Below are 25,912 nucleotides of genomic sequence, written 5' to 3' on the forward strand. Positions count from 1 at the left end.
TGGCTAACCTAGTTCTGTGTTCAGACAAAAATTCCACAGTGGAATGCATTAATTGATAGATATAATACCCTCCTCCTTTTAACAGTTTCTGACATTTGAAAATAATATTATCAGAATTGTTGCTCTATTCACTTGACGGTTGATAACATGGAATGGATATTCCACGTTGCTCGCCCAGCGTCCAAAGCTGCCGCTTCGCGATTCCATTTGTTATCACAGGTGGCGCTGGTGGTGTAGGGAAGGCCTGCCACATCACCATTGAAAATACATTTTTGGGGTCGATAACTAAGGTATATATCTTCCTTTGCTATAGCTTCCTGTTACTTATTCATATACAATGATAAACATACTGACAGTAAAGGTCTAGTTAGACAATTATAATCATGAAGTTATCATGATGAAAAGTCATCTGTTTCACGTTCAACTAAGCTACTAATCTAAAAATAAATGCAATGTGATGTTCAAAGACGAAGTTCCTTAAAGGCGTCCAGATATTGTTCTTTACTAAAAGAATTAAATTTCTATATTGAAGATGTAAGCTAAGGAAGAATAAACTGCAAGGATGGTCTAGAAATGAAAATATAATTAGAGTTGGTGCAAGTAGTCGGCAGTGAGAGCTGTCAGCCGGCGTGGTCACGTGACCTGCTCCTTCCGTCAGGCATAAGTTGACAACATGGCTGCTCCACACACACCACAAGTTTGCCGCGGCATTGTTAAACAGGTTAGGGTGAAATCCTCATGAAATTTAATGATCATCAATGAAAAGCCACTTCATTGATGGAATGCTCATCAAATTTAGCCTAATGACACTTGGGTGGTGGGACAATAAGCTCAGTCTTGGGTCCCTGACCCCTCTCGCAGTGGTCGGGCCAGATGGACCATATGATGAATTCGTGTACTAATTAAAGCAGAGTGTATGGGGCCCCATGGAACATCTACTTTGCCTGAGTCAGGCAGTAGGCACGCTTATCTTGTTTATTGAAAGGTAAGGCAAGCTCGTGAATATGTATTTTGCTATGACCTAAATCGGTCGACTACAAAGCATTTTTAGTGTGAAATTGCAACCTGTAAATATTTATTAGACGAATTTTTTGAGAACTTCCCTGTAATATCGCTTAGTCTGATACAAGGTAATTACAATTCTATACCACTTTTTGATTCATTATCTTGCATGATAACATAGCACTTGATATAATGAGAGATTTGAGGAGAGTATTACTTGAATATATTTTTTTTTCATGTTGAACACCTGGACTGAGTATAGCTAAATGGAAGTTTAGTTAGTAAAAATAGGTATATATTTTTTGTAATTATCCCAGGACTAGTTTCTGTGAAAAAGTCCTGGTGTTACGTAGAACATTTATCTTCAGCCGCAGAGAAATGTAGACACCACTTGAGTGAGAAGTCTTTTGACGAGACAGTTCTGCCAATGATACAGCTTTGCCGAAGGTGATATTTTACTTGTGGTGTATCCATGAGCAGAGTACGGTACCACTTGCAGGAGAATCACATAAATGTGAAAACCTCCCATACCTTTGCTTGGCTGCATTGGCACTGTACTAGTTTGGAAACCATAGAAATTATTAATGGATTTTGAAAAAAATATATGCTAAGTAGGTGTGATATAGACCAGTGCTGTGTTATTTAGAATGGCATATTGTTTGGTGAGGTCATTGTTTCATAAAGTGCTATAGAGATTTGCTTCGATAAATACTATTAGGTTACTGAATATTCCATTCATATTACCAGCTGTCTATAAACCTCACAGTCTGCATGTGCAACGAGACATAATTGTACTTCAATCTCGACTCTGTATGCTGAGAACCGAGTTCATTGCAAAACCACTAGACTTAAGAAACTAACAACCCTCAAGTATTGTTATTGTGAAAAGGGTTACCCTGCTACACAATTCAGTAGCCTATATTAACAGATCCACCCTCTCCCAACAGGTACATCACTTATAGGATTTATATACATGACAGTAACCTGGCAGACTCCAAACACCCACCTTCCACACCTGATCTTAACTCCCAGACTCCTTTAGATGACTATTCACTTGAGCCAGACAACTTCCCTAGGCATAGATTTACATGTTGAATTTCTTTTCTCTGTTCCAAGACTGCATGCAAAGGCTGAATGGTTTCCGAGGTGATATTGCACAATAATTTCTCCTTCATATTGTCATCTATTGACAGCACATCCCTATGAAATTTTATGGAAGGAAATTGAGTGGCTTTTCGCTAGATTTAGAGGATCAGGCAGATGATCATGACCCAGTAATACTTGACTATGATGATTTGTCTCCAGATCATGTGGAGAGTGATTTTATGAATGCTGAATCTTCCAGCACTGAAAGTTCAACAAGTTGAGGCAGATGGTATTTGTGGCAAAAGTAGAGGCATTTCAGTACTGGCAGCACCCAAGTGATCTTAACACTTGAGGCTGGCAATTTTGTACACTTTTAATTTTGCTGTTACGAAAATTTTTTCCATGAATCGCTTTATAACAAGGTAAGATGTATTATATGACATTATAATCAGTAATCTACTTTCATGTCAGTAGAATAAAAAATCTAAGTGGTAGTGGTTTACTTTACACTTGAGTTATACTCCCATGCTTTTTAGGGCTGAAATATGTATGAAACTCGTACATGTCATAAGAGTAGTGAAAAAAATATACTTCTGAAGTGATTTTTCATTGGAGTAACTTTTATAGTTTCTTTGATAGTACTGTAAAGTATTAATGAGGTATGTATTGCAGTTTGGCTGAAAGCTTCTAAAGACTTGTAAGTAGGTAGGCATCTTGTTAAAAGACTTGAGAAGAGACATCTTTTACAGTTGGTATTTGACTTTTGTAAAGTACATTTTATTTTGCATACATTATATCATAACATTTTGTTTTGATGAAAGATGAAATATTGCGCATTTTTTCTTGCTGTATATATTGCCTGTTCTTGATAACATAACTGTTTCATTAAGGTTTACATACTCCATTTTCTGAATGCTAAAGTAAGTAATTAGGACATGATAAGCAGTTTAGACATTTCTTCATTGTGAACCATTGTATGTATGTGAATAGAGAAGTTAGTGTTTTTCTTGGGATGAGGTGATTAGTTTCTGTTTATTTGACAGGTACTGTCTGGTGATGCTGTTATAGTTCGTGGGCAGCCTAAGGGCGGTCCACCCCCAGAGAGACAAATCAACTTTTCAAATGTTATTGCTCCTCGTACAGCACGAAGGGCTACAGCAAAGTAAGTCTTTCATTGTTGAAGTGTTTTGTATCTGCGAAGGACAGCTTGTGCATGTATTTGTAGTCTGTACCAAGGTATTGACTAAATTCCTCTTATCTATGAAAGACAAACCATGGGGTAACTGATGTGGACAAATACCAAAACCTCATAACTTACTTTTAGGTGTTTCCTATATCTCAGATATATGTATAATATGTTAAAGTAGTTGAAGGTATTGGTTAAGTACTAACAAGGTTCTTATTACTTAACCTGTGCTTATGGAGGGAAAGTTTTCACATTTCTCTGTATGCACAGGAATTATTGCAAAATAATGCAGTGTATTTGAGGGTATAAAGAAGGAAGAATGAGAGCTGTGTGAGGCATGAGTTATGGAGTGTTAAGATTAAGGTTGATAGTTTATGAGTTGTGGATGGAATGCCAGCAACCCACATTAAGTTGATACAAAGAGGAAAAGACTGTCATCTAGGGCAGGGAGGGTGTCATGATAAACACTTCCTCAAATTTTAGTGTTGTAAGTCTGAAACATTGCAGATCGAATTGTTATAACTTTGGTCCTACGATATGTGTTTTTTCAGTATTGTGTTTGCTGGAAGACAGGTTAACTGTAAGATTAGGTCATTGAAGTGTAAGGTAGATGGACACTTCTAATTTCTGCTTGGAGGTTGGTGTTTGGATATGGAGCAGTTTGGATTGAAAAGTCTAATGCTGTTAAAAAGAGTGGAGTAGCAAGCATAAAGTTAGTATTGGAAGCATTTTTATATTGTTTTGCAGATGTTGGATGTTTTCATCCCTCCCAGTGAGTTTTGACTGGTTAGGGATGGTTAGATTTTTCCAGTGACATATAATGGAAAGTTGTTTCCAGATGAGGTGTGGATAGATCAGATATTCTATAAATCATCTCCTTCCCTTTTCACTGGATAACCTACTTTGTCTTTTAAAGTTATGGTTTTTCTTTAATGCTGACTTGAGTGTGGAGTGCAGTACCAATTATTTACTTGCCCATTACAAGATTTTTTATTTCTGCAGTGCCCCCGAGACAGTGGATGAACCATATGGATGGGACAGCAGAGAGTTCTTGCGTAAGAAGGTGATTGGCAAGGAGGTCCTTTTTACTATTGAGACCAAGACTCCTACTGGCAGAGAGTATGGTGCTATTTATCTTGGAAAAGGTTGGTATTCATGTACAAGATAACCACGTAGATAATACAACAAATTGTTGTGGCATTCACATATAAATATTGTACATATCATGAAGACTGCATTTCTTTACACTTGCAAGCCAGTGCAGTAGCAGTGTAATTCAACTTTTCTTTCGTCATTTTGAGTGCAGTCCAACATAACTTTCATACATCGTATAAATAGAAAACTTGGAATTTTTGTGGCAAAATTACTAAACATGCTGAGAATGTCATTTTATGATAGTTGTGAAATTAATTCCTGTACACAACTGCTGCTTCTACTTTGCAAGGGAGCATCAGGAAGACAGCATGGCCCCGTATACACGCATTGCCTTTCTAGGTATAATGTACCAAAGACAGAGCATGTTACCCTTTGACCATTCCACATTCCATTCCACATTTCAGAATGACTGCTTCATATATCTTGGCTCAGTCCTTGGACAGCATGTCCACCCTTATTGATTCAGTACAATCCAACACATTCATGCCTTTCATCCCTCTGAATGTTCAGACTTGAAAACCCAAAAGTCTCTCTGTCCCCTTGGTTTCCCCTTTTTTTTTTCCCTCCACCTCTGACTCTCGTATCTTCATGGTCACTCTTTCTTTGCTTGTCCTTTCCAATGTCTGAATCATTTAGACAAACCCTAGTCAGCTCTGTTAGTCATACTGCATTGCAACCACATCTCATATGTTTGTTGCATGTTCTGCAAGGCCTCTGTTAATGCTGTCATATAATTTCTTTATCTCTGTAAATGCCAGATGTTTCAATTTCTCACACCAACTATTTCTCGTATAGATACTTCACTTCAAATGCATGGTCCACACACATCATGTACCTCACCTGAAGACACTTTGCTCCTCCTCATGTATGTTCTGTGTATGACATGATGCTTGATTATCACTCTCCCATATACCTTACTACAGTATTTGTCTGTCAATCTAGTATATTTTTTTTTTTTCCTCATTGAGGCAGACTCCTCAAGGCAGTGTGCAGAGGGTTGATGAGAGGGAGAAACAAGTTGAAATATTTCAAGAATTTCTAAGTGGTTTCCACATTTTCCCCAAGCCATACTGTAAGGTTTAAGGGTGTGAATGTTGAGTAATGAGGATATGAGTTATGGAATAAGTATAAAAAAAATTTGGAAATAAAGGATGATCAGATATAAAAAGAAAAAGTGTTTAAAGGTACATAGTGTTCAGAAATATGGTGAATGGAGAGAGACATGAAAAGGAAGAATTGTGAGGGGGAGACAGGTAGGATTGGTGTATGCATGCAAGAGCATTTGAGTTATGGAAAGATGAAGATGTAAGAGAGAGATTCTTGTTCATGGTAGTTACCATATTGGGCATAGATAGATAAAATAATCATCACACTTTTGCCTGTTTTACAGACTTGGCATCTGCAGAGAACCTCACAGAAACTATGGTTTCTGAAGGTCTTGTGAGTGTGAGAAGGGAAAGCATCAGGGGAGAATCTCGCCTCCTTGAACTTGAAGAAGCTGCCAAGGCACAGAACAAAGTGAGTTGGCAGTACAGTCTTTACAGCCAGTATATTTAACTTCTGTAAGTGTGAGGTGCCCATAGTTTAAATTTCATGGAGTGGGAGCGGTTAGTTTTTGTGCTCTCAGTATATGTAGTATATCTGATCTGTTCTTGGAGTTTGTTGCATTGTTTCCTTTTTGTACTGCTGTTTTATATCCTACTAGTATTATTTTTAATGAAAAAGTATAAGAAAGTTATGGTACATCTGGAAGGCATTGTGGAACTCATAACCTTGCTCTTAGAGTGAAGAGTGTGGCTTCAGGGATGAAGTGTTATGACACTGTTTCAGAACTTAATACAAAATTATGAAACAAAAACATGAGGTTATATAGGCTCATCCAGTTGTGCAATTTTGAAAGAAAAGGGACTGTTGAGGTTCCCCCCTCATGACAGTATAGTATGTTACTGGCATAAGCAATCATGTTGGAGAGGCCAAACACATAGTCGCACTATGGTGTATGTGTTGATGTATCATGGCTGGAAGGTAATATATAGCATCTTCCAATTGTCTCCAATAGTGATCTCTTCTAGTGAACAAGGACAGATGAATCATTAAGGTAATGTGCTCCCTTCTTTTCTGTTGCCTGCATAGCATGGCATACTCTAAGAGATCAATTTGTCCATCGTCTAATATGTTCATTGAAAGTTGCACTTTAACGTTCACTTAGCTTGGTCATAACTAGGAAACTCAATATAAGATAATCATGAGACTCTATACAGGTATTTCTTTGTTTACAAAGAATTGAATGGTAGAAGACCCATAAATCTTGTTTGGATATTGCCATATTAGGACTCCTTATAAAAGAGATTAACCTGAAATGGAACCCTGTTTATAACTTGAAGAAAATTCAACCTTTGGCCATGGATTTTAATACAGATGTATCATTATATCAACTTTTTAGTTTCATTGTTGGGGAATATTCAGCAATAATTCATTGGTTAAGTATGTGTATTGTTAACCTGTGCTTTTTATTTACTCAGGGAAAATGGGCTGGTGGTGATGCAAAGCATGTTCGTAATGTTACTTGGACATGTGAAAACATGCGCTCATTTGTGGATAAGGCTAGAGGAAAGCCTATTGATGCAGTGATTGAGCATGTCCGTGATGGTTCCACAATTCGCTGCTTCCTCTTTCCAGATTTCCACTACATTACTCTCATGATATCTGGGATCAGGGTAAGTTTTCTTCTAATACAATAAGTGTAATTAATGAAATTGATTATTTAGATGGTTAGAGCTTGTTCTTACTTTTGTTGTACTCATGTAAACAGATTTTTGGGAATTTGTTACTGATAATCCTCATAGTACTTTGAAGGTTATTTTATATGTGAATTAAAGGTAGTTTTTATGGATTAAGAAATGAAGTAGTTTTATGTCCTCTTGTGCATACTGAAAAATATAGTTTCAGACAGTAGTGTAATAAGGTTGGAATGATCAATATCCTTATTGAATTTAAGAGCATTAATTGATTTATTTTACAGTGTCCTATGAACAAGTTGGATGCTGATGGCAAGCTTGATGGAAGTGAACCATTTGCTGATGAAGCTCGTTACTTCACAGAATCAAGACTGCTTCAGCGAGATGTACAAGTTGTTTTGGAAACTTTTAACAATAACAACTTTGTGGGCTCCATTATTCACCCAGTAAGCTTTGCTGAATTTGTCTCAATGACTGTGTAATTTTTTTATGTATTTGTATTGTTTGGAGGAGTTGCACACTTATGGGGCCCCATCTCTTGAACATTCTCTATCATACAACTTTCTGAATTTCTGGATGTAGTTTGCATTTACCATACAGTCATTCTTATTGTTCTAATCACCTACCACTTCTGTACTGAAAAAGTACGTACTTGCACCTTTTTCAACAAGTTTTTTTGCTTATAACCTCTAGTTATTCTTTCCCTACATGTCCTGAAGAACTGATCACTGTGTGTATTATCAATCTTGTCTAAAAACTTAAAGGTTGTGATCAGGCCATTTCTCACTCTACTCTGTTGTATGGTAGGTGAATTTAAGTTTTAGCCTTTCTCTAGCTCTCTTGATGCTGGTGACATCTTTGTTTCTTGCCTCTGGACCTTCTTTGTTTGCTCTTTTTGCTTCTTTAGGTGCTTTGACCATACTTGAGATGCATAAACAAGACTTGGCCTTATATAGGATGTGAACAGCTTGCAGAATATTTACTTATCCAAAAACTAGAAGTAGTTTTTTGATAAATGTCAGTAGTCAGTACTAACCTCCTGAGCACTGGAAGTGTTAGTGAGGCTGCATAGTGGGCCAGCACTTCACTGGTTGTTAAATTGCACTCCTCCGACTCAGGTAGCTGCACTACTGGTATTGTGTCCACAAACATAGTCTTTCCTTTTCATTCATAACACTTAACTGATACAACTGATTCTTCGTAACCAGATTTTCCTGTCATGAGCAGTATGTGCTCGCCCTGCCTTTTGGCAAAGGGGCAGGAGCAGTGGATGATAGTAGTAGGTAGGAACATGTAGGCAGGAGCATAAGTTAGAAGTAGTAGGTAGCAGGGAGCATTAGGTAGTAGGAACATTAGGTAGGAGCCTCTGCATACGCAGCACTAGAGACAGTATAGTAAAGGTGCTCCTCTTTTTCTCTTTATTAGAATGGAAATATTGCAGAAGCATTATTACGAGAAGGCTTTGCAAGATGCGTTGACTGGTCCATAGCAACTGTTACTGGAGGACCAGAGAAATTGCGATCAGCAGAAAAACAAGCCAAAGAAAAGCAACTTCGATTATGGATGGACTACAAGCCAACAAGTCTTTCTGTAAGTAGATCAGGATTTGTGCTTATATCTTTCATAGTGTATAGAATATGAGAAGGATTTATTAAGTCTGAACATATGAAAATAGCAAAATTTGTACTGTGATGTTTTTAGTTTTCCAAGGACATTCATTTATTAGCGTGTATTGTATGATGTTAAAATAGAAAGGAATTTGCTGTTGATAGTGATAAGTTGCAGATTGGTCATATTCTTTGATTAGTTCAACTCAACATTGTTTTATGCTGATACATGATGTATCGCTAAAAACCCTTAATGGACAAAAATATAATTTAATTTCATTTTGTTTTTCCTTTTTTAATCAATCTTTTTATATATATGGCAAATTTGACTGTTATTTTGATAATTTTGACTTGCTTTATGTTGTTTTTACTGATACATAATATATCATAAAGAACTCTTCATAGGCATAGACATATTTCAGTAATTGAAAAGAATCCCTTTTAAATCTTCTCATTTTAAGTATTCACTTTTTAATCAATCCATTATATATTGCAAATTAAAGGCATAGGTGTACTGCTTGACATTATTTTCCACACATTCCTCAGTGTGCCATAAACAGATTGAATATTCATGGTGACACAACACATCCCTACCACTGACCCACCTTCACCGAGATCCACTCGCCTTCCTCCCTTCATACTAGCATTCTTACCTAATTTTCTGTATAAGAACCCTTGGTTAAAGGCAGAAATGCAGTGAGGTTGATTGGAATGAATAATTTGAGTTGCTGAATATGTTCATTGATAGTGTGGCAGATGGGTGTTTTGTACATGGAGATGTGCAGTGAGAGTCATGGCAAGTGGTTTGATGAAAAGAGAAGAGGGTGAAAGTCTCGCGAAAGATAAAGCATGACAGAGTAGATTGGGTTGCAGTTGAATTTGGGGAAGGGACGATTTTGCTGATATACTAAGCATCGTTTTTTCTTTACAGCTAGCTGACAAAGACAGGGAATTTGTTGGCAAAGTAGTAGAAGTTGTTAATGGGGATGCCCTTGTTGTTAAGCGTCAAGAAGGTGCAAACAAAAAGATATTTTTATCCAGCGTGAGGCCTCCAAGGTAAGTTAGAAGTTTTGTTGTGTACTATACTCTGTTCCCAATTATCATCATTTGAAACTAGGCCTGGATTGGTTGAAAAAGTTTTCCATTGCAAGTAATATTTACATAACTCTGCAGAAGGGTCCTGTATTATTGTTGCAAAATGTTTTGCAACAAGCTTTTTTTTTATTTACACAATACCTCAAAATGCACCTGAAAATTATTTGCAATGAGTGGGTTGGGCCATTCTTTCGTCTCTTTCCTTGCGCTACCTCGCTAACGCGAGAGACAGTGACAAAGCAAAATAAATAATAAATAAATAAACACAGCCCTAACTGGAAAAAATAATCCATGGGGGGATATGGCTCAACCAAATTGTCAGAAAAAATATACCAATAGGATGTCAAGAAAGACATGGTACAGGTATATCATTTATCAAAACATATATAGAGAGACTGGCATGGTGCTTTATATTCAAATGTAAAGTATATGCTTCACAGCAGTGTGAACATGTAAGAATTAGGTTTATGTTCTTGAATCGTATCCCAAGCATGCCTAACCCATTTTTATCTCTTGATGTTGACATTTGAAGAAACATTCATAAACAATACTCATCATTATGCTGTATAAGAAATATGATATTTAAGTGTAACCTATGATGACAGTACACAAGCTGACAGGTAGAGCCACTAGTAGAAGCAGGCATGGATGGATGTCATGGTGAAGGGTAGTGGTTGAGATCGAGTTAGAGCATGGCTAGTTAGAGTGTTGAGAGGGTAATGTGCAATGTGGCCCAAGGAATTGCTTGAATTCCATGAGAGCAACCCAAAAACTTGCCGAAGGGACCGTTAAATGTGCTAGATTTGGTAAATTTTCATCCCACCACTAGCTACCCTTTCTTATCTGCCTACCTCCCACCTTTCACATATTGTATACATCTCTTGCACTTGCCTAAATTCCCCCCATTCCTCACCCACTCCCCTCACTTCACTTACTCTCGCCTTTTGCCATTCTATACTCAATCTCTTGATTTCAAGGTTGGTTATGAAGTGATTTGTCTTAAAAGGGTCTAGTGCTGTTGCAAATGACTGATCTTTGAGCATATTAAGGTGACTCCAAAGGGATGCATTTCTTCTTTGCTCCTGTATGGAGTGTAGCTGAAACTGCAGAAACCCCATGAAAAGGATCCAGGGGTTACATAAGTGACAAGATACACATGTATATTATACTTGCTATGTTTTATGTGATTTGAATGCAAAGGTGAGTAATGTGGCAGTTGAGGGAATAATTGGTATACATGGAGTGTTCAGTGTTGTAAATGGAAATGGTGAAGAGCTTGTAGATTTATGTGCTGAAAAAGGACTGATGATTGGGAATACCTGGTTTAAAAAGCGAGATATACATAAGTATACTTATGTAAGTAGGAGAGATGGCCAGAGAGCGTTATTGGATTACGTGTTAATTGACAGGCGCGCGAAAGAGAGACTTTTGGATGTTAATGTGCTGAGAGGTGCAACTGGAGGGATGTCTGATCATTATCTTGTGGATGCTAAGGTGAAGATTTGTATGGGTTTCCAGAAAAGAAGAGTGAATGTTGGGGTGAAGAGGGTGGTGAGAGTAAGTGAGCTTGGGAAGGAGACTTGTGTGAGGAAGTACCAGGAGAGACTGAGTACAGAATGGAAAAAGGTGAGAACAGTGGAAGTAAGGGGAGTGGGGGAGGAGTGGGATGTATTTAGGGAATCAGTGATGGATTGCACAAAAGATGCTTGTGGCATGAGAAGAGTGGGAGGTGGGTTGATTAGAAAGGGTAGTGAGTGGTGGGATGAAGAAGTAAGAGTATTAGTGAAAGAGAAGAGAGAGGCATTTGGACGATTTTTGCAGGGAAAAAATGAAATTGAGTGGGAGACGTATAAAAGAAAGAGACAGGAGGTCAAGAGAAAGGTGCAAGAGGTGAAAAAAAGGGCAAATGAGAGTTGGGGTGAGAGAGTATCATTAAATTTTAGGGAGAATAAAAAGATGTTCTGGAAGGAGTGCGTAAGACAAGGGAGCAAATGGGAACTTCAGTGAAGGGCGCAAATGGGGAGGTGATAACAAGTAGTGGTGATGTGAGAAGGAGATGGAGTGAGTATTTTGAAGGTTTGTTGAATGTGTTTGATGATAGAGTGGCAGATATAGGGTGTTTTGGTCGAGGTGGTGTGCAAAGTGCGAGGGTTAGGGAAAATGATTTGGTAAACAGAGAAGAGGTAGTAAAAGCTTTGCGGAAGATGAAAGCCGGCAAGGCAGCAGGTTTGGATGGTATTGCAGTGGAATTTATTAAAAAAGGGGGTGACTGTATTGGTGACTGGTTGGTAAGGTTATTTAATGTATGTATGACTCATGGTGAGGTGCCTGAGGATTGGCGGAGTGTGTGCATAGTGCCATTGTACAAAGGCAAAGGGGATAAGAGTGAGTGCTCAAATTACAGAGGTATAAGTTTGTTGAGTATTCCTGGCAAATTGTATGGGAGGGTATTGATTGAGAGGGTGAAGGCATGTACAGAGCATCAGATTGGGGAAGAGCAGTGTGGTTTCAGAAGTGGTAGAGGATGTGTGGATCAGGTGTTTGCTTTGAAGAATGTATGTGAGAAATACTTAGAAAAGCAAATGGATTTGTATGTAGCATTTATGGATCTGGAGAAGGCATATGATAGAGTTGATAGAGATGCTCTGTGGAAGGTATTAAGAATATATGGTGTGGGAGGCAAGTTGTTAGAAGCAGTGAAAAGTTTTTATCGAGGATGTAAGGCATGTGTACGTGTAGGAAGAGAGGAAAGTGATTGGTTCTCTGTGAATGTAGGTTTGCGGCAGGGGTGTGTGATGTCTCCATGGTTGTTTAATTTGTTTATGGATGGGGTTGTTAGGGAGGTGAATGCAAGAGTCTTGGAAAGAGGGGCAAGGATGAAGTCTGTTGGGGATGAGAGAGCTTGGGAAGTGAGTCAGTTGTTGTTCGCTGATGATACAGCACTGGTGGCTGATTCATGTGAGAAACTGCAGAAGCTGGCGACTGAGTTTGGTAAAGTGTGTGAAAGAAGAAAGTTAAGAGTAAATGTGAATAAGAGCAAGGTTATTAGGTACAGTAGGGTTGAGGGTCAAGTCAATTGGGAGGTGAGTTTGAATGGAGAAAAACTGGAGGAAGTGAAGTGTTTTAGATATCTTGGAGTGGATCTGGCAGCGGATGGAAACATGGAAGCGGAAGTGGATCATAGGGTGGGGGAGGGGGTGAAAATTCTGGGAGCCTTGAAGAATGTGTGGAAGTCGAGAACATTATCTCGGAAAGCAAAAATGGGTATGTTTGAAGGAATAGTGGTTCCAACAATGTTGTATGGTTGCGAGGCGTGGACTATGGATAGAGTTGTGCGCAGGAGGATGGATGTGCTGGAAATGAGATGTTTGAGGACAATGTGTGGTGTGAGGTGGTTTGATCGAGTAAGTAACGTAAGGGTAAGAGAGATGTGTGGAAATAAAAAGAGCGTGGTTGAGAGAGCAGAAGAGGGTGTTTTGAAATGGTTTGGTCACATGGAGAGAATGAGTGAGGAAAGATTGACCAAGAGGATATATGTGTCAGAGGTGGAGGGAACGAGGAGAAGAGGGAGACCAAATTGGAGGTGGAAAGATGGAGTGAAAAAGATTTTGTGTGATCGGGGCCTGAACATGCAGGAGGGTGAAAGGAGGGCAAGGAATAGAGTGAATTGGATCGATGTGGTATACCGGGGTTGACGTGCTGTCAGTGGATTGAATCAAGGCATGTGAAGCGTCTGGGGTAAACCATGGAAAGCTGTGTTGGTATGTATATTTGCGTGTGTGGACGTATGTATATACATGTGTATGGGGGTGGGTTGGGCCATTTCTTTCGTCTGTTTCCTTGCGCTGCCTCGCAAATGCGGGAGACAGCGACAAAGCAAAAAAAAAAAAAGAAAGAAAAAAAAAATGTTTTATGATAGGAAGGTAGGGTTAGGAACAAGTATGACACATCATTTGTGTATATTATGTGTATGTTAGTATATCCATTGAAGATGACCTCCATTTAATGTGGATGTGTTATCTATTCCAGACTCCCAGATACAGATACTCCTCGACCTCCAGGAAAGAATTTCCGTCCCCTCTACGACATTCCTTGGTTGTTTGAGGCTCGAGAGTTTTTACGTAAGAAACTTATTGGTCAGAGAGTTAATGTCACAGTTGACTACATCCAACCACCACAGAACAACTTCCCTGAGAAGACATGCTGTACTGTGAGAATTGGAGATGTGTAAGTAGTTTTGGCATGCATTTTAATTGTCTATGATTTTTTACAGCTTTCAGGATTTTTCTGTTCTTGAATTTATTGTATGGTCTAAGTATATTGTTGATAATTGTTATACCCAGTCTCACTTTGTCAGGGAAATTGAGCTCAAAATTATTCATATACATATCATTTTATTTCAAAATGAGGGATTATCAGAAAGAGAAATCATATATTGCAAATCAAATAGGTGAAAAATAAGTGGATATCTTTAATTCTTGCCTTTTGAATGAATGGTAAGTTCTAATATGATTGGAAAAGCTGTATCAGTATAAAAGTTTTAGTGAATGTTAGATTTTAAAATGATTGCAAAAGCTGTATCAGCATGAAAGCGTATTTGAATTAAGGTGAAGATCATGTGCTAGCAATTTGTTGTCAGTTATGCACATATCTTACATTTAATACCAGTTGGAATCCTCCTGCTTTGTCTTTACTAAGTATTGTCTTTTCAGCAATGTGGCAGAGGCTATGGTGAGCAAAGGCTATGCAACAGTCATCAGGTACAGACAGGATGATGATCAGCGTGCTAGTTGCTATGATGACTTGCTCTCTGCAGAAGCTAAGGCAATTAAATCTGGGAAAGGCCTTCACAATAAAAAAGAGACTCCTATTCACAGAGTTGCAGACATTTCTAGTGTAAGTTTTCTTTTACTGGACTGTATCACCAGATGAAAAGAGCATGATGGATTTCATGTTATGTTTAAATAGACAACTGAAAAGAAGTGGCAAGTTTGTATCATCTACATTAAAGATGAATAGTACTACATTTTGTCAATTTTTTTATGAAGTGAAACACACTGGCTGATGTGAAAATACTGATGTGTAGATTTCACATAAAGACAAACTGATTTTCCTGTCATTAAATTTCTATGATAAATTTCATATCAATACCATTTAACTTTCCAGTCACTAGCAAAGTTTTTTAGTGAAACGTAACTTCTTCAGTCAGTTGTCAGTTTATCAAAAGTTGAAGTTGAATCTTGAAGCCATGCACATGACTTCCATTTTTCTCTCTGATCACTTGCTTCTCAGGATCGTTGTGGGTTTGATGGAAGTAGGTTGTTACTCTTACTCGTCTTGTATCTCTGAGGATGTAACCAAAACATTCATCCCTATCTCACCAAGTCCACTTGTCAGATTCTTTCTATTGATTCATGGCAGAGGTACTCGGCTAGAGCCATATTACATATCCACACACATCCATGTTAAGATTCAGTTCAAAGACATGCTGTAGTTCTTAGAATTATAGATTTGGTGAGATAGTTTGATACTTGATTTTCTTACACATAGGTAAGGCTAAATGAAAACTGGGTATCAGCATATTTACATGCATTACTTATTCATGAGTGATATTTTTTGTACTGATAACTAGCTTTTTGAAATTAGTGATGAGTTTATTACTTATTTGTGAAGTTTATCATATCTGAACACATAGAAGGGACCTGAAATTTGCATCTGTTAATACATGATTCTAGGATTTAGATTTTTTTGCTTTCATATATTGGACTCTGGCAAGGGTGTCATGCATTTTTACAACTATTTCTCTCAATTTTCAGGATGCAGGAAAAGCGAAAGGCTTCTTACCATTCCTTCAGCGTGCTGGTCGCTCTGAAGCAGTGGTGGAATTTGTCGCTTCAGGTTCTCGTGTTCGTTTGTTCATCCCCAGAGAGACTTGTCTTATCACATTCCTGCTGGCAGGCATCAGTTGCCCCAGAGCTACACGACCAACTCCTGGAGGGGTTGGAGGCACAGTACCTGGTGAACCATTTGGAGAAGAAGCGCTTGCTCTTACCAAGAACCTTGTTTTGCAGCGTGAAGTGGAGATTGAGGTAATTCTTTCATCACATTTCGTTTCATTTAGAAGTAGAGGTATGCTATTACATGTAATCACTGCTTTGTTATTGCAGTTTATGTTATGTATTGGTTGATGCTGAGAGGTGAATATTGTTTTCCATTTTTGTTATGTACTGATAGCTTTATAAATTGAAAAAAGAGAGTGAAGTTTTGTGTAAACTGGAAAGGATGTGGAAAATAACTCAATGCAAGTCTGTACAGGTTGACTGATGTGTTGAATTTAGGGATTAGAGCATTAGGTACTAGTAGCAGGTAGGAGCATTAGATAGTAGTAGTCAGTTGGAACATTAGGTAGGAGCCTCGGCAAACACTGTGCTAGAGTTGCCCTCTGTCAGTAGCATGTGAAGGGTAAGGCACTAAAGGCTGAGAAGTGGCACTGGAGTTCAGTTGTTATGGTGACTCTATTTCTGTGCCTATCCCTTTGAGGGAGTTTCAATTGGAACAGGCATCAGAGAGATTTTTTTCATGCATATTTTCCATTTCCTGTGCTAGCGAGGTAACATCAAGAACAGAGGACTGAACCTTTGAGGGAAAATCCTCACTTGGCCCCCTTTTCTGTTCCTCCTTTTGGAAAAATCAAAACTGGAGGGGAGGATTTCCAGGCCCCCCTCCCAGAGATAATATAGATATGTAGGTAACTGATCAAGCGCCTCTCGTGTTAGACTACAACAGGACGCAACGGTGTAAGGACACTGCCTCTGATTTCAGGTTTTTCTGTTTACGGTTAGCCGACGGCGTAGTGCCGCATGCGGAAGCAAACATAGAGGCGGCCATCAGTGATGCGGATGAGTTATTATTCATTACTGGACTCTGTGACGTTCATCTGGAGGAGCCAACGAAAAAACTTTCCCTGGTCTTGGAGGGTGAGGAAGGAGCGGAGGTAGTGCGAGATCCTGGCCTAGAGAGGTTAAGGCTGAAACCACTGGTGCTACCAGTAGTGGCAGCACCGGTGCTGGGAACTGCTGGGGCTGACGTCTCGCTGCCTCCCACAACACTGCTACTGTTGCTGCTCACCTGCACAACCACAGTACAAGAGCAACACTGTACACAGGAGAACCACAAGACAAGTTGAAAGAATAGATATAGCAAGATGAACCGTGGCTTGGTTGGTGGTGGTGGGGATGAGACTGGCGGCGCGTCATACCACTGGTGAAAAGCGTCTCCCTAAATGCAGCATAACGTGGCACCCAGTGATGGGAATGTTCTAGACAATATTATGTTCCGTGAGTGGACGAGAGTGGTAAAGATACTTTTATCATTAGATCGTCAGCCTTATGAGTCTTGACCATCAGGGATAAATTCTGTATTCTTTTGTCTTCCTCTCGGTAGCTGGGTGAGTGAGGACGGAAGCAGTCGTGCAAGCCGTCACTCATATTCTTGTACACATCATGCACAATAATTCATCCTCCAGTAATTTTGATAAACGTATCGCTCATGTTCAAATGCTAGATAGCCAATAATAATCGAAACAAGCAAGTTTAATTTTAGATCTGACGAGTTCCAAAATGTCACGTATTGTCTACGCAAACACCGTACTGAGCACCACGCAACACCCAGGATACCATCTACTGCACGAAAACCAGTACCTGCTTAAGCCTCGCCTGACAGGACAAGAAACAAGAAAAAGAAATTAGTTTTCGGCTTGAAATGATGAAATTTTGCTGTTAGGTATCTACTACCCTAGCTGTTGTCTCGAGGTATATGATTAAGACTTGCAGCAGTGGTGTTGAAGTTCCTGTTTGTGCAAATCGTGCTTTCTTTCTTTATGAAAAATGAGGGTCATGTACCACTGCCACGAATTAAGAAGGCTAGGAAGTATGAAATATATTAAATATAAGCGTTATTTGATATATATATATATATATATATATATATATATATATATATATATATATATATATATATATATATATATATATTCCTCGCGTGTCGTAGAAAGCGACTAGAGGGGACGGGAGCGGGGGGCCGGAAATCCTCCCCTCCTTGTATTAACTTTCTAAAATGGGAAACAGAAGAAGGAGGCACGCGGGGAGTGATCATCCTCCTCGAAGGCTCAGAGTGGGGTGCCTAAATGTGTGTGGATGTAACCAAGATGTGAAAAAAGGAGAGATAGGTAGTATGTTTGAGGATAGGAACCTGGATGTTTTGGTTCTGAGTGAAACGAAGCTCAAGGGTAAAGGGGAAGAGTGGTTTGGAAATGTCTGGGGAGTGAAGTCAGGGGTTAGTGAGAGGACAAGAGCAAGGGAAGGAGTAGCAATACTCCTGAAACAGGAGTTGTGGGAGTATGTGATAGAATGTAAGAAAGTAAATTCTCGATTAATATGGGTAAAATTGAAAGTTGATGGAGAGAGGTGGGTGATTATTGGTGCATATGCACCTGGGCATGAGAAGAAAGATCATGAGAGGCAAGTGTTTTGGGAGCAGCTGAATGAGTGTGTTAGCGGTTTTGATGCACGAGACCGGGTTATAGTGATGGGTGATTTGAATGCAAAGGTGAGTAATGTGGCAGTTGAGGGAATAATTGGTATGCATGGGGTGTTCAGTGTTGTAAATGGAAATGGTGAAGAGCTTGTAGATTTATGTGCTGAAAAAGGACTGATGATTGGGAATACCTGGTTTAAAAAGCGAGATATACATAAGTATACTTATGTAAGTAGGAGAGATGGCCAGAGAGCGTTATTGGATTACGTGTTAATTGACAGGCGTGCGAAAGAGAGACTTTTGGATGTTAATGTGCTGAGAGGTGCAACTGGAGGGATGTCTGATCATTATCTTGTGGAGGCTAAGGTGAAGATTAGTATGGGTTTTCAGAAAAGAGGAGTGAATGTTGGGGTGAAGAAGGTGGTGAGAGTAAGTGAGCTTGGGAAGGAGACCTGTGTGGGGAAGTACCAGGAGAGACTGTGTACAGAATGGAAAAAGGTGAGAACAATGGAAGTAAGGGGAGTGGGGGAGGAATGGGATGTATTTAGGGAATCAGTGATGGATTGCGCAAAAGATGCTTGTGGCATGAGAAGAGTGGGAGGTGGGCTGTTTAGAAAGGGTAGTGAGTGGTGGGATGAAGAAGTAAGAGTATTAGTGAAAGAGAAGAGAGAGGCATTTGGACGATTTTTGCAGGGAAAAAATGCAATTGAGTGGGAGAAGTATAAAAGAAAGAGACAGGAGGTCAAGAGAAAGGTGCAAGAGGTGAAAAAAAGGGCAAATGAGAGTTGGGGTGAGAGACTATCAGTAAATTTTAGGGAGAATAAAAAGATGTTCTGGAAGGAGGTAAATAGGGTGCGTAAGACAAGGGAGCAAATGGGAACTTCAGTGAAGGGCGTAAATGGGGAGGTGATAACAAGTAGTGGTGATGTGAGAAGGAGATGGAATGAGTATTTTGAAGGTTTGTTGAATGTGTCTGATGACAGAGTGGCAGATATAGGGTGTTTTGGTCGAGGTGGTGTGCAAAGTGAGAGGGTTAGGGAAAATGATTTGGTAAACAGAGAAGAGGTAGTAAAAGCTTTGCGGAAGATGAAAGCCGGCAAGGCAGCAGGATTGGATGGTATTGCAGTGGAATTTATTAAAAAAGGGGGTGACTGTATTGTTGACTGGTTGGTAAGGTTATTTAATGTATGTATGACTCATGGTGAGGTGCCTGAGGATTGGCGGAATGCGTGCATAGTGCCATTGTACAAAGGCAAAGGGGATAAGAGTGAGTGCTCAAATTACAGAGGTATAAGTTTGTTGAGTATTCCTGGTAAATTATATGGGAGGGTATTGATTGAGAGGGTGAAGGCATGTACAGAGCATCAGATTGGGGAAGAGCAGTGCGGTTTCAGAAGTGGTAGAGGATGTGTGGATCAGGTGTTTGCTTTGAAGAATGTATGTGAGAAATACTTAGAAAAGCAAATGGATTTGTATGTAGCATTTATGGATCTGGAGAAGGCATATGATAGAGTTGATAGAGATGCTCTGTGGAAGGTATTAAGAATATATGGTGTGGGAGGCAAGTTGTTAGAAGCAGTGAAAAGTTTTTATCGAGGATGTAAGGCATGTGTACGTGTAGGAAGAGAGGAAAGTGATTGGTTCTCAGTGAATGTAGGTTTGCGGCAGGGGTGTGTGATGTCTCCATGGTTGTTTAATTTGTTTATGGATGGGGTTGTTAGGGAGGTAAATGCAAGAGTCCTGGAAAAAGGGCCAAGTATGAAGTCTGTTGGGGATGAGAGAGCTTGGGAAGTGAGTCAGTTGTTGTTCGCTGATGATACAGCGCTGGTGGCTGATTCATGTGAGAAACTGCAGAAGCTGGTGACTGAGTTTGGTAAAGTGTGTGGAAGAAGAAAGTTAAGAGTAAATGTGAATAAGAGCAAGGTTATTAGGTACAGTAGGGTTGAGGGTCAAGTCAATTGGGAGGTGAGTTTGAATGGAGAAAAACTGGAGGAAGTGAAGTGTTTTAGATATCTGGGAGTGGATCTGTCAGCGGATGGAACCATGGAAGCGGAAGTGGATCATAGGGTGGGGGAGGGGGCGAAAATTTTGGGAGCCTTGAAAAATGTGTGGAAGTCGAGAACATTATCTCGGAAAGCAAAAATGGGTATGTTTGAAGGAATAGTGGTTCCAACAATGCTGTATGGTTGCGAGGCGTGGGCTATGGATAGAGTTGTGCGCAGGAGGATGGATGTGCTAGAAATGAGATGTTTGAGGACAATGTGTGGTGTGAGGTGGTTTGATCGAGTAAGTAACGTAAGGGTAAGAGAGATGTGTGGAAATAAAAAGAGCGTGGTTGAGAGAGCAGAAGAGGGTGTTTTGAAATGGTTTGGGCACATGGAGAGAATGAGTGAGGAAAGATTGACCAAGAGGATATACGTGTCGGAGGTGGAGGGAACGAGGAGAAGAGGGAGACCAAATTGGAGGTGGAAAGATGGAGTGAAAAAGATTTTGTGTGATCGGGGCCTGAACATGCAGGAGGGTGAAAGGAGGGCAAGGAATAGAGTGAATTGGAGCGATGTGGTATACAGGGGTTGACGTGCTGTCAGTGGATTGAATCAAGGCATGTGAAGCATCTGGGGTAAACCATGGAAAGCTGTGTAGGTATGTATATTTGCGTGTGTGGACGTGTGTATGTACATGTGTATGGGGGGGGGGGTTGGGCCATTTCTTTCGTCTGTTTCCTTGCGCTACCTCGCAAATGCGGGAGACAGCGACAAAGTATAAAAAAAAAAAAAAAAAAAAAAAAAAAAAGATTTTTTCATACATATTTGCTATTTCCCATGTTAGTGAGGTAACTCTATAAGAGCAGAGGACTGGGCCTAAGAGAGAAAATCCTCACTTGGCCCCTTCTCTTCCTTCTTTTGGAAAAGTAAAAACTGGGGGGAGGATTTCCAGCCCTTTTAGTCACCTTGTACAACATGCAGGGAATACTTGGGAAGTATTCTTTCTCCCCTATCCCCAGGTATATGTATAGGTAGGATTTGATATTTATTTATGGTTATTGATTAGTAGATCTTGTTGTCTACGTAAGTATTGGGTGAATGTTTACTTTTAATCCCATATTCAAGGGTTGCAGGGGACATCACTTGTAGTATTCACAGACATTTTGGTGGTTTGTATAAGAAAAAAAAGGAAAACTATGAAATGTTTCTATATTTGCTGTGAGTACATTTTGATATATTCTTTTAGTGTAACATAACACTTGGCCTTTTATATCATGTTTCTTTGTATAATTCATTTTATTCAGTCAAGTAAACTGCACTATTAGTTCCAGAATATGCATAGGGGCAGAGATGTGAGTGGAGACAAATCTTATTTGACAGTTGACCATGTGGGGACAGGGAATGTTAAGTGCTGTTAGAATGTAGAATCTTTTGGTTGTTCAAGCACACTGGAAGTAAAGTATTTATGTGTGACTTAAGAGGCTTTATCCAGCAGATCATATCTGTGAATCTTTTCTCATTTTTTTGTCCATTTTTGACTGTGCTCATTTGATTGTTGATGCATGTAGTGCATGCATGCACCTTTTTTTGGAATTCTGCTGAGCTAGGGCCTCTTGCTCCAGTTCTGAAGACATTCAGCAAACTCATAATTGCATTACTAATTTTCAGGTAGATTCCATGGACAAGGGCGGGAACTTCATTGGATGGCTACATGTGGATGGCAAAAACTTGTCTGTTCTCTTGGTTGAAGAAGGCCTTAGTACAGTTCACTTTACAGCAGAATCATCAAAGTTTTACCATCTACTTACTGTTGCTCAAGATTCAGCCAAAGAGAAGAAACTTAACATTTGGGCCAATTTTGTAGAAGAAGAAAAAGAGGAAAAGGTAACAGTTTTGTATCTGTGCACTTCTTTTATGGGAGTAGAGGCACTGAGTAATTTATTTGGGGAATTTTGCTCTAATAGCTGGGAAACTAATTAAAAAGTAGTGGCGTTTGAAAATATCCTATAAGGTAAAGAATTAATGATGTTTACTAGGTAATAGACTAATGTAGTCATTGTTGCTTTGGAAACCCAGTCCTGGGAGAAGTAAGGGAGACAGATTTTTCTTATATGATATTTTCATGCAACCCAGTTGAAGTGTTAATGTGTTGTTTCTCATACCTGATGTAAAAATATTATTTTGAAGATACAGGGAACTTGTTGAGGTAAAATGCACATACATTGTCATACATGAGCAGAGAAAAGCAGAGCTTGAAAATTATTGCAAGTAATATTTTCTAAAAGATAATGAAAATGTTATAGATGAAATTAGTCCTAGGCAGTAGAAAGGAATATTAGGGAAGAAAATTTGGTAGTAGCTGGTAGGAGCATATTAGGTAATTGTAGTGAATAGGAACATTAGGTAGGAGCCTCCACAAACACTGTGCTAGAGTTGCCCTCTGCCAGTGGTATTTTAAGGGTGAGGCACTAAAGGCTAACAAGTGGCATTAGAGTTCATTAGATATGAAGACTATTACTGTGGCTACCCCCATAAGGGAGTTCCTGTTGGGAACTGGCCTGAGATAAAGATAGTTCTTGGATAGAACAAGTTATAAATATGGATAAGAGATATGAGTATAGATAGATAAGATGCATTGAGTATTGTCAAGTGAATGCAAGATTTTTTTTTTTTTTGTAAGGTTGAGGAAGTCACTGAACGCAGAATAGACTATAAGCCCATGGTGATTACCGAAGTAACTCAGGATGGTGTCTTATATGGTCAGTACTGCTCAGATGGGCCTTCTCTTGAACAGTTGATGGAGAATTTGCGGGCAGAATTTAACACCAAACCTCCTCTTGGTGGAGCATATGTTCCCAGGCGAGGTAAGCAGCAACTGTTGTACTATTTTGGATTAGACGTGAACATTGCACTTGGGCTATCAATAGAATAAAAATGCATGCTATTTAGATGTTTTTTATCGTTTTGTCATTTACTTTTGTTTGCCTGCAACCACTTGCAACATGAGATACAAGTGTTTTGGTGAATGATATTTCTAAAATTAGGAACAAACAAAAGAGCCAAGCAAAGATTGTTGATTAAATGCTAAAGCTAGGGTGCCTGAATGTATGTGGTTGCGGCCAGAAAGAAAAAGAGGAAGATATAGATGCTATGCGTGATGAAGAAAGCCTAGATGACCTGGCTCAGAAACAAAGTTGAAGGGTATTGGAGTATTGCTTAAACCCTTAAGGGTTTTGGGTAACAGGGATTGTTGGTGGCTGTGGTTGTAACCATGTTGTAAGTGGGCTGTGAGGGCATTATATAGTCCTGATGCTTTTGTATGGAACCATGATGGGAAAGTGGGTTGAGGACATTGTATAGTGGTCCTGACGGTTTTGTATGGAACCATGGTGGAAAGTGGGCTGTGAGGACATTGTATAGCAATCCTGATGGTTTTGTATGGAGCCATGGTGTGGGCACAAAAAAAAAAGGAAATGGGAGTATGTTTTGAAAATGAGTGTTTTATTCATGATTCTTAAGATAATAGGTGTAATTAAGGTAGAACTTTTATGAAAATCAGATCATAATTTGAATAATTGGGAAAGTATTGAAGATTAGAAGTCATAAATAGACTTAAGTGCCTTCAGAACACCAACTGCTACAACTTTTGGACAAGATAAAGAATGCCTAAGTATCCTTCATAAACAGTTCTTCCAATCCACCCTAAGCTATCCCCTAACTGCCATGTCATCTGCTTCGTTAAAAGCAGAAGAACAATACGGCAAACCTCATCAGACAAAGCACTCGGATAAGTCAACGGCTGCTAACAACCACAAACATTCACCAAAAATATGTCAGACGCAAGCTCACAGTATTATGCTTAGCTTTCACTTCTTTGCAACAGCATTAGGCACTTCCTATCTAGATCATTCCATAACCTATCACTAGCTGCCATATAGAATTAAAAAACTTATTCCAACATCACACTAGAGCAACCCTTTCAGGCACAACCTTTGACAAATAAACACACTGGAACAACCAAGATGAAACTAAACATCTGCCTCCAAACTGAATCCTAAGTCCCACTCCTCTGGATATGCACCCACCAGAACTACACTCCCCAAGCATATGCCAGTTAACCTTACTTGTTTATATTTTTGGCACCATCCATCACTTCAGGACTGTGGGAAAGAAACTGTACATAAACTTTTTTGTCGTGTCTTCCTTTTTCCAAGTTTCAGGAACAGAATATTTTGTAAGATGTATTTTCTCAACAGGAGATCTCTGTGCTGCACAGTTCGTTGATGGCCTTTGGTATCGTGCTAAGATAGAAAAAGTTAGCGGAAGCAATGTGTCAGTACGTTATATTGACTATGGCAACAGAGAAGTGACTCAGGCAGTCAAGTGTGCATCACTTCCTAGTGGTTTCTCCTCTCCACCTTCTTACGCTCATGAATTACACCTGGCATTAGTAAAGTTCAGCAAAGATGTAAGTATCAATTTGCACTGCTTGAATGACTTGTAAATGGTGGATGTTTTTGAGAATTTTGTACTTCGCAATCACACGTGTTGAAGGCCATCTTCCTCATTGTGAGGTAATTGCCAGTTTGCTGCATCTGAAGTAGGATTGTGGATGCACAATTTTCCACTTATGGCAGACAAATGCCATGTGTGTTTGGTTGTTTGGCCCATAAGAGCATATAGCATTCAACTGAATCAGCATCAGGGAAGCTATCAAAATTTATCACCACTTTCCAGTTACTTTAGAGTACTACTTTTCAAGTACCTTTCCCTTTTTTATGAATACATGGACTCTCTCTCTCTCTCTCTCTCTCTCTCTCTCTCTCTCTCTCTCTCTCTCTCTCTCTCTCTCTAAGGGACAAGTTAGGTGGGATGTAAGTTTGAATGGAGAAAGGTTGGAGGAAGTGAAGTTGTTTAGATATGTGAGAGTGAACATGAAGACAAACAGAACCATGGATGCGAATTGAGTTGTAGGGTGGGGGAGGGGTTGATGGCTCTCGGAGAGAGAAAGAATGCATGGAAAGAGAGACATTATCTGGGAAGGCAAAATTGGGTATGAAGGAATAGTAGTCCGAACAATTTTATATGGATATGAGGCTTGGGTTATAGGTATGGTTGTGCACGGGAGGGTGGATTTGTTGGAAATGTTTGAGAACAATATATGGTGTGGGGTGGTTTGATCGAATAAGTAATGAAAGGGTAAAAGATATTTATTTGATTTATGGTGATTCCAATACCCTTAATGTTTATTTAATCAGCATTTTCTAACTGTAGGGTCATTTTATGAAGGTGCTTGAATATTATTTGCTGCCTAATGACTTGTATGTTTGAATTTTTCTTCATTAAGCTCCAATACCATCTGTACTTGAATATAAGCCACCTTCTATTCTCAGCTACAGGGTGAACTTTGGATGCATTTTTTGCAAAAAAAGCTTGGAGCTGTTTTCAAAGTTGAGCCATCACTTTGAAAATTTGTAGATGAGAGCATCGGATAATTGACACACCATATTTGTTTATATTAAA

The 25,912-nt window shown here is 39.3% G+C and overlaps 1 protein-coding gene across 2 annotated transcripts in view; it reads left to right on the forward strand.

The window, feature by feature from the left end:
- The first annotated feature begins 456 nt into the window (after positions 1-456).
- The window catches only part of Tudor-SN (Staphylococcal nuclease domain-containing protein 1), a 37,924-nt gene continuing 12,468 nt past the window's right edge, over positions 457-25,912 (forward strand). Inside the window, exons 1-14 of one of the 2 annotated variants that reach the window (XM_071661114.1) lie at positions 457-721; positions 3,132-3,250; positions 4,277-4,419; positions 5,820-5,947; positions 6,952-7,146; positions 7,452-7,613; positions 8,593-8,757; positions 9,706-9,830; positions 13,899-14,096; positions 14,582-14,765; positions 15,686-15,958; positions 22,058-22,273; positions 23,070-23,253; positions 24,646-24,857. In XM_071661114.1, coding sequence (XP_071517215.1) covers positions 674-721; positions 3,132-3,250; positions 4,277-4,419; positions 5,820-5,947; positions 6,952-7,146; positions 7,452-7,613; positions 8,593-8,757; positions 9,706-9,830; positions 13,899-14,096; positions 14,582-14,765; positions 15,686-15,958; positions 22,058-22,273; positions 23,070-23,253; positions 24,646-24,857 — 2,352 coding nt within the window. In that variant the 5' untranslated portion in view covers positions 457-673. Of the gene's footprint in view, positions 986-3,131; positions 3,251-4,276; positions 4,420-5,819; positions 5,948-6,951; positions 7,147-7,451; positions 7,614-8,592; positions 8,758-9,705; positions 9,831-13,898; positions 14,097-14,581; positions 14,766-15,685; positions 15,959-22,057; positions 22,274-23,069; positions 23,254-24,645; positions 24,858-25,912 lie in introns of both variants that reach the window. The other variant, XM_071661115.1, reaches the window with a different exon arrangement.

Source organism: Panulirus ornatus, chromosome 73, assembly GCF_036320965.1.
Source record: "Panulirus ornatus isolate Po-2019 chromosome 73, ASM3632096v1, whole genome shotgun sequence".
Taxonomy (NCBI): domain Eukaryota; kingdom Metazoa; phylum Arthropoda; class Malacostraca; order Decapoda; family Palinuridae; genus Panulirus; species Panulirus ornatus.